The 9334-nt window shown below is 41.9% G+C and overlaps 1 protein-coding gene across 1 annotated transcript; it reads left to right on the top strand.

The window, feature by feature from the left end:
* Nucleotides 1–221: 221 nt before the first annotated feature.
* LOC135482622 (uncharacterized) lies at nt 222–8867 on the top strand. The gene is made up of 4 exons (XM_064762832.1): nt 222–365; nt 1285–1404; nt 3614–3706; nt 7757–8867. The coding sequence occupies exons 1-4, from the start codon at nt 257–259 to the stop codon at nt 8008–8010; spliced, it is 576 nt and encodes a 191-aa protein (XP_064618902.1). The 5' UTR covers nt 222–256; the 3' UTR covers nt 8011–8867.
* Nucleotides 8868–9334: the final 467 nt, after the last annotated feature.

Genomic DNA, 9334 nt, shown 5'->3' with positions numbered 1-9334 from the left:
CAACAATGTAGCACAGGGTAACAGGCCAACAGTGCAGTACAGGGTACTCCACAAAATTGTGAACCATTTCTAATACCTAGGGTCCATCCTCAACAGAGACGGTACATCAACTCAAGAGATAAAAGTCAGAATCGCCCAAGCAACAGCAACATTTGCGAAACGACTTCGATTTGGAGCGAAACGACTGGGGCGAAAAGGTCATGGAGCAAAACGACCGCAATTTCCTGATTAAGGTGATGTCAGAAATAACCTAACAATGTTGTCGTTTTGCCTTTTCACACTTTGTGTTATTTTTGTTGTGAACCCTCTTGTATCGGGCTTGTCGGTGACCCGAACACTTTCCCAAGATATCTTACTTGATAGAAGTACGTACAGATGATAAATACCGGGCTATTATAGTATTGGAACAGTCCACACTGCATGTGTGATGCTCTGCTCTAACATTTACACTTGAACTGAAGTGAACTTGCACTTGACTTACACTTTTTACAGTTTCGTGTTAATGTCAGCTGTCAACTGTCAGCTGTCAGCTGTCGGCTGTCAGTGAGTGACAGGGTCCCCTGGGAGCGATTTGAGGCTAGTCATTCTATTGATAGAATACCTTTGTCCTAATTTGCACTTGTTGACTTGGGCCAAATCCCTCGGCCTGTGTCCACTGCAAAAAGCAAGCATAGCGCATAGCAGGTTTTTAGGGGCCATCTCAAAACTGTTTGTATTCACATTATTACTCCCTCAATTAGGTCAGACGGCTTGATTGCAGAATCCCTGACAAATGCTTCAAAGAGAGGTTTTGGTTCGGGTTAGCTATAGAACATTTTGGAAGTGATGGTCATTTTGTAAGGGATCCTGCAGTAGTGCCGGTCGGACCCCTCTTACCGCATTTATCAACCTTTTCGAAGAAGTCTGTTTGACCAGCCATGCGGTTTGCCTGGAACAAAGGGACACAGTGGCTTAAGGCATTGTCCAACTCCCAAGTCCAAAGTTGCTTATGACGTGTTCCGAGTGTGCGCATTTGATTTGTTATGGCTTTGATTCGTCTTCTTCGAAAACACCTATTACTAGAGTCAAGACTCAAATGTAGCCAAGACAATGCAAGACCCCACATCTAACTCGAAGACAACTGCCTTGTCGTGCTATGTCCAACCCCATCTTTCCTTGCCGGCCATACCTTGCTTTGTTTTTGGATGACGAGTTGTTGACTTTCTGCTTTTTGCAATTCTTGTGTTCTACTTTTAGTGCTAAAGCACCAGTAATAAATATCCTGCATTTTCTTCTTCCCTTCAGACACATCAGCATCCAAACCATTGATAAGGTCATCATCTGGATCTGGATGCAAGTGCACTAATTATGACTGTGGTTGTTGTGCTTATCTAGATATGCCAAAGGTCCACATCGACGACACTGGTAAGGTCTTTAGGCCATTCAAAATTAATTTTTAGATTTACGTAACCGCCCGCCCCGGTTTTTGCCTCCGGCCCAATATTTTTTTGTTTTTTGCTAAATTTTAAAAAAAACGTTTTTTTGTATTAGTTCGGTCTTGAAGCCCATTGGAAACCTTTTTTATGGCCCTACTGGCACAACTCCTCATAGGGATAGCTTCGGTACAGTGCTTATATGACCATTTACTAGCCAAAATATCCAACTCCCGTTAGATGTAGTACGCAATAGTATACCGACGCCGCATTGCGGGAATAGCCTAGAGTGGAAGGTTCTTTCATCTTTTTCGAACTGAGGAGGACACAGATTTCAAAATGTCAAAAAGTAAAAAACAAATTCCCCTCCCCACCAAATTTTTCAGATCTGAGTGACGTAAATCTAAAAATTAATTTTGAATGGCCTTATATAAAGAGGACTCGAGCTGGACTGACATGAATTTTAAAGGCCAACATTCATTGAACTTTTTATGTGAAAATTTATAATGAGGAACCGGCCCAACAAAACCTGCCAGTAGGGGGCCCTGCAGGCAAGTGGACCATGGTTGTAATGAGAAAGCCAATTCCCGGGTCAATGATTATTGAATATTTCATCCCTTAATTACTCTACATAGGGAAATAGCACCAAAGATGTTATTTTGTTAGTCGTTAATTATATTTTGATGAGTTCTAGGGAAAAAATCAACAAAACTTTAATTTTAATTAATGAAAAATGCACTGGAAGTGTACCTTTTAGTACTGGTGCTGCCATCTGGATTTTTAGTTCTGAAGGTTCCTCTTTGTTGAGTAAAAATGTTGTACACTGCTATAATACTATAAATGACAGGTTTCAGAAAATTTTGTTTTGCAATTGGGTAGTGATTTCAAACTACTGTTCATGATGTGAAAAAGGTGTTTGGTAGTTATACTTTTTAGCTCACCTCTTAGCAGAGGTGAGCTTATCCCATACCGTGGCGTCCGTCGTCCGTCGTCGTCGTCGTCGTCGTCGTCGTCGTCGTCGTCGTCGTCGTCGTCGTCGTCGTCGTCCGTCGTCGTCCGTCGTCCGTTAGCAGGGCACGTTTCGTAACTGTTAGAGCTATTGAGTTGAAACTTAGTACACATGTACCCTTATGTAATGACACCTTGGAGACCAAGTTTCGGTCCGATTCGTTTCATGGTTTGGCCACCAGGGGGCCAAATGTTAAAAGTGAAAATATGCAATATCTCCCTTAATAGTAGTCGGGAAATTTTGAAAAAAATATGGTAGGTACTTCTAGCAAAGGTGCATCATATATCCTCCGGGTTTTTGATTTGACCTCCTTTTCAAGGTCACAGAAGTCAAATGGTGTAAATCGGCCGTTAGGATGTAACGATGGCACGTTTCTAAACTGCAATGACTATTGATACCAAATTTGGTACACATTTACCCCTTAGTCAGGTGATCTCAGGGACCAAAGTTTGGTCCAATATGATTCACCACTTGACCACCAGGGGGCAAAATCTAAAAACCTTAAAAATGTGATTATTCCTTAACTTCTTGCCCGATTGCCACCAATTTGATATCATGGGTACATCTAACCACGATACAGTATATGTCACACATGTTTTTAATTTGACCTTCTTGTCAAGGTCACAGAGGTCAAATGGCATAAATTCGCCGTCAGGCCGTAACTATGGCACGTTTCTTAACTGCAATGACTATTGATCACAAATTAAGTACACATGTACCCCTTGGTCAGGTGATCTCAGGTACTGAAGTTTGGTGCGATCTGATTTGCCGTTTGGCCTGCAGGGAGGGGGCCAAATCCTAAATTCTTCAAAATGCCATTATTCCTAGTAATGACTTGCCCGATTGGCACCAATTTTATATCATAGGTAGATCTAATTCTAACAACCATTCAATGTGTCACTCGGGTCTTCTTTGATTTGACCTACTTTTCAAGGTCACAGAGGTCGAATGTACTGTAAATTGGCCATTTTGGGGAAATTGTAATTGCTTGGACCTACATCAAACCTAACACTACATGACACAATACCATGCTCTTTATCCATCTTTCCTCCACATGAGGTGAGCACAATGGCCCTGGCCATTTCATTATAGTACCGGTAAGATAAACATGATAAACAAACAATTTTAAAGGCTACATGTGTGGCTGAAGATCTGCCTCAGTATATTCTGTCCCTATGCCTATTACTTCCAGGCTGTGTGAACCTGACCTATCTTCCAGACGAGTATGGTATTTTATTGACCTTCACCTTAGATGGAAACGTCATCTTCAAAGAAAAGGTTTCTGGTAAGGCTGTGAATTCTGGTGTATCTATTCCATAGGATGGGGCGAGGGGAATGCTTGGTAGCTTTAACAGAAAAAATTCAAGTTGACGAATTCCGGCATGATCTGCTCATATGGACTGGTGGGCAAATCCCCACACCGTCCTCACTTTAAAATCCATGTTACATTACCTAACAGTAATCTTAGGGAACCTGAATCCGTCATTATACATTGCAGTTCCGTCTATTGAAAGTTGTGAATAACTGTTTGGGAAAAATTTGAAAGCTGATTAAGGGCTTACGTGTGGAGGTCCAGATGTGCACAAACTTCTAAGAACTTGATTTGAATACAGTCAATGGTTCTCTCAACTGAATTGTTTTATTTGTTTCAATGTCATACCAGCTTGTGTTTACAACATATTGGATGCGTCTGCTTATTGAACTGATTGATAATGTCAATAGGCTATAGATATGTTACCAAGTAGGTTATTGTCTCTGACAATCGCAATGATATGGATATGATCAATAAAATGAACATCTAAAACATATGGATAGGTACAAAATGAACAGTCCCTAGCTTATTTCTGATAATCATATTTTTATGAATATGTACCAAATGAATGGCCCAAAGGTTCTGCTAATCAAATAAACAGTCCCTGGGTTAGTTCTGATCATCACAATGTTATGGATACCGCATGTACTAAATGAACAGCCGCAATTTGATTTCTATCGGTATTAGTCACAACTAGCATAATACCCGTGGCGCGGGTTGTTTTAGGGTGTTGGCTTACTGTGGGGTTGGGGCAATTTGGGTGAAATGAAATGATATGTCTGGGGGTTGTGAATGTGATGTTGTCTTGATTTTGATGATTGGGAGAATCTGGGTGCTCCACCACTCTTCAAAGTGGTCTCGAGTTATTTTGACGAACTATTTCGCAAATGGTGAAGAGGCAATGGCGTGAAAATACAAGTACAACAAATGCCGCGAGCATAGTGGGTGGCAGCACCAGACGGAGGAAGTAGTTCGCCTAGGGTTTTTTTGACACCCTCCGCACGGACTCCACTCGTTCCGGAACACTCACTTACTTGTTAATCTGCAGTGGTTAGCCTGTTTTTACTGCAGTAAAGAAATGTTTATCGGGATTTTATATTATATATTTGCCCCGGGTATTGATATAGGGAGCTGTGCGCTACTTTGCGCCCAGTGCTTGGGTCGGTGAGGCGGTTTTGTTATTATGTGACGTGTATCAAGTGATGAATTCCCATAGGCTACTTCGAAAAATTAAGAGCGATTAACAACGTAAGGTGAAAGAGTATGACCAAAATAAAGGGGGAAAAATTGCGGAGATGGATGAATGTTTTAATCATATAGTGGCCCCAATACTTTCCCGGCTTATTTTCTTATAATCCCACACTTTTGATTTAATAGATGGCCCCATATGCAAATTCAGACCTGCTGAAATGGCCCCTTATGTTAATGAGTATGCCCATATATAGAAAGAACAAAAAATGCTATTTCTCCGAGATCGCTGCAAAGTTTACCCATTTAACCCGGCGAGGACCATCTCCATATCAACCACGACTTTCAGGAAAAGTTTCGAGGTCATCCGATCTGAACTGACGGAGGAGATGTGTGACAAACTATTTCAGCTCTACGTTCATTATAGTAGTGATGTTATGGATACCGTATTACTAAATGAGCTTTCCCAAGGTTATACCTTATTTCTGTCAGCTGTCAGATGTAAATATTTATTGATCTCACAAAAATGCAATGATAATCTGAGTTCTGACAAGCAAGCCCACCATTCTCATAAAACTGTTGACTCAGTTGAATTTACTCCTTATTTCTATGGTACTTAAGATATGCTGCTCATTTGCATTGGTCAATGATATCCACCATAAGACAACGTGTCTGAATTAAAGTACATGTACCAGTATCTACCGTGCACAGGGAAAATCTGGTGATGTCTAAAGTCCATTGTTCTCCAAAATGAATTTCTTTGGATTGAGTGTTATAACCATAATTTGACACATTTTAAAGGGGGACTATAGGCAGGAGCAGAGGGGCTAATTTGGCCATCTTCAGGTGACAGGTGACAGATTCAGCTCTAAATATATTCTTCGTACAACTGTGAATCATTTCGACATACTGTGAGATGTGAGAGACCCTTATTGGCGACTTCGTGTAATATTATCTTGCCTGCCTAGCTGCTGCCTATATTGTCCCTTTAAATTAGACTTCACTTCAGTTTTGTTCAGCTTCGGCAGCAACTTTGTACAGGTGCTCTAAACAACAGTAAAGCAATTGCCATCTCCATGAAACTGATAATATTTACATTATGTCCAGCAACAACATGTGGTTGGGTTGGGTTGGGGGGAGGGGGGGGGGGGGGGGTTTTGCCCCTTAGCTATCCCTAAACACTTCAACTGCTGGTTAGGAAATGATGGAGAATCCATCAATGAGATAGATTTGCTGAATATTGATAAATTATACAGGGTCTTAGTTTCATAGTATCCAGGTCTTAGTTTCCTAGCTAGGAAACTAAGTGGAAGTGTTTAGGGATAGCTAAGGGGCAATACTACCCCCACCCCCTCCCAGCCCTCCCGCCTCAACCACCACCATCTCAGCTTTGGTTAATTATTTGACCAAACAGCAGTGGAAGGGTTCATCTCAACTTTGGTGCATTGCTGTTAGACATGAGAAGAAGGAATTATAGGAACCTCCTATATTTCATCATTTTCCTAGTGGGTCTTAAGTCGTAGTTCCACCTATCATAAAACCCCGTGTTTTTTCAAGACCCGTGTCTTCGCCGTGTGTCAAAAAACCGGCGCACTTACACCTATCAGTTGTGTTAGATGGTTAATAGCCCCGGCAACAGGTGCGCTGTAGGTAGGGAGCTCTCCTGTGTTTCTTTCCAGTTGGAGGGGGCGCAATACTGAGGCAACTACACCGCGCCATCTGTCGCCGGATCTTAGAACTTGCAATTGCCGTGTCTATTCAGATTCCACCTATCAAAAAACCCGTGTTGAACACGGGTCTAAATTAGCCCTTGATTAGCCCCATCGAGCTCGATGGGGCTAATATACACGGGGATTTGACACACGGGTCTATTTAGACACGGCAATTCATAGGTGTAAGCGCAAAAGACACAGGGATTTGATAGGTGGAAGTGCGACTAAAGTTTCATTGTATCCAGGGTCTTAGTTTCCTAGCTAGGAAACTAAGGTGTGTTCTGTATATTGTTCGGTCTCAGCAGCAAAGGTGTCCCAGTCAGCTTTTCAGAAGTTCCATCTTGGGAGTCTACTTGATGGTGAGGGTTTGTAGTCGAGGTTAATGAAGAGCTTGATTGGCTTACAGTGGTCACTTCCTCCCAATTGCTTTCCCTTTAGTACAGTTCTCGTTGTTCTGGCAAACAGGTCATTTGTGACGAATGCTAGATCAGGGATGGAGGTTGTGTGCCACCACCTTTTTTGGCAAGTATTCATCATCTGCACTCGTCTCCTGGCTCCTCGGGATGGGGCAGGCGTTCCTCCAGGAGCTTGGGGTGGACCCCTTCGAGGCTTGGGGCCGGGCACTCTTCCAGCCTGGTGGGACTCCACTGGCCGAGCACCATGTTGATTTTTCTTAGTTTTGACCATCATTTAGTGTTGAGATGCGTAATGCCGTGGTTGGGCGCCATGTTTCCATGGCCCAGCATTTCTGTCTTTAGCAATTTTGGTGTCATATCAGAGTTTTCCTTCTCCTAGACTGGTTGCCGATCAGGGCTAAAGAGGCCAATCTCCCCCCTGGTACAGGTGGCACTGGTTACAGGATTCCAGTGGCAAGTAGTCCAACCTGTGGGCAACCTGCAGCCATTCTGGTATTATCTGTCCTGACCTGACCTGAGCCTGATCTAACAGATGCACTAGTTCAGAGGCTACTAGTAATTAGAAGTCTAACCTGCAAGCACCCCCTAGGTAGTCCAACCTGACCTGACGAATTTTAGATGTCTAATAGAAGTGGTGGGCAAGGTCAAGTGACTCTCATTGGGATCCTCCAAATGCCGAAATTTATGTCATTATTATTTATTTTCAGCAAAGAATCCTCCACCAGTCTGCTTTGGTGTGCCGCATTTCAAAGACTACGTCAGCCTTTGCTTACGTTTCTACAACTTATCGGCTGATCTGAGTCACTTTAGCGGCTGTGTGAAAGTGGAGGCCCGCCTTTACAAAGTAATCACAGAAGATATAGACCTTGGTTGTTTTCATTTTGGAGGTGAGAAAGATAAACTGGACTGGTTTAACAAAGAGATATTGACTAATCAGATATTTGACTCAAAGTTTCCTTAGAGGTCATCAACTAGGTCATCGAGAGTCTCGACTTCTAAGATTCAGTATCCATTAAAACCCATTGAAGATTCTCCTTCTAGGTCACTACACATTTTAGTAATCAGTCACCTTTTATGGTAAGTTATATCCTCAGAATCCTTGTGGCTGGCACTCACGCCTTTAAAACCCTGTTCTATCAAGTACAGTAGAACCCCTCTATTAAAGACACCCATGGTACTGACAAGTGCCATCCTTAATAGAGAGGTGTCCTGATTAGAGAGGTCAAATTGAATGGAAACAACCAATTTTGTCCTTGATAGAGAAGGTGTCACTAATAGAGAGGTGTCTGCTATGGTAGAGTCTACTGTAGCAGTAGCCAATCAGTACACAGCCGGGGATAGCTAGCTTTTTGGTCTGGGGTCGGGGGGGGCAAGAGGGGCATGTCTGAGGGGCCAAAATATAATTTTAAAATTTTTTCAGCCAATATCATGCCCAAAAACACACATGTGGTGTCTTCCTGGGGGGGGGGGGTTGCCACCCCTGCAAAGTCTACGTTGTAAATATCTAGAGTAGTGTCCAGGGGTGAGCTAGAATTTGTAAATGCTTGCAGTTTCTCATTGTATGACAGTTTCACACAATTATTGTATCTATTAAGACCTGGTTCAGGTCTTGTTGGGTGTGCTTTGTGGCTGTCACTAGCTAGATGCCCTCTGACTCTGGGGGTCATCTCAAAAAATGTGCACATGTACAGCTGCTTATTCAGTACATGTATTTTGTATCAGATGATCAAATTGTCTATAACTTTTTTTTACTTGTGATGAAAAATTGTCCTAAGCTTTTGATTGTATATGTATATACATTTACATAAATAATAAATAATAAATAAATATAACTAATAAATATGATTTGTGCCAAAACATTTATTTTTTTGTTCCAGAATGCAACAAATGATAGGTGTTTTACTTTTATTAGTTTAAGAACATGGACGGACACGAGTCAGAAAACTGGATTGATGTCAGTTTGCTGATATGAACCCTAACGTTTTGAGCAAGTGATCCAGTGAACCCTTTGGAAATATAAGGACTGTTTCTAGACTATTTAAACCCTAGATGACTGTGCCTAGACTATATATTAATAGCATCAGACCCTTGGTGACTGCCAGTATTTGACCCTGGATGACTGTTCCTAGACTATAATAGCATCGGATCCAGGATGACAGTTCCTAGACTATAATAGTATTAGACCTTTGATGACTATCCCTAGGCTATGATATTATTAGACCTTGGATGTCTATTCCTAATCCTATTAAACCATGGATGGCTCTTCCTAGATTGTAATTGTATCA

Source organism: Lineus longissimus, chromosome 2, assembly GCF_910592395.1.
Source record: "Lineus longissimus chromosome 2, tnLinLong1.2, whole genome shotgun sequence".
In the NCBI taxonomy this organism is placed as follows: Eukaryota; Metazoa; Nemertea; class Pilidiophora; order Heteronemertea; family Lineidae; genus Lineus; species Lineus longissimus.
The sequence above is the reverse complement of the archived record's forward strand: the minus strand, read 5'-3'. Positions and strand labels throughout refer to the sequence as shown.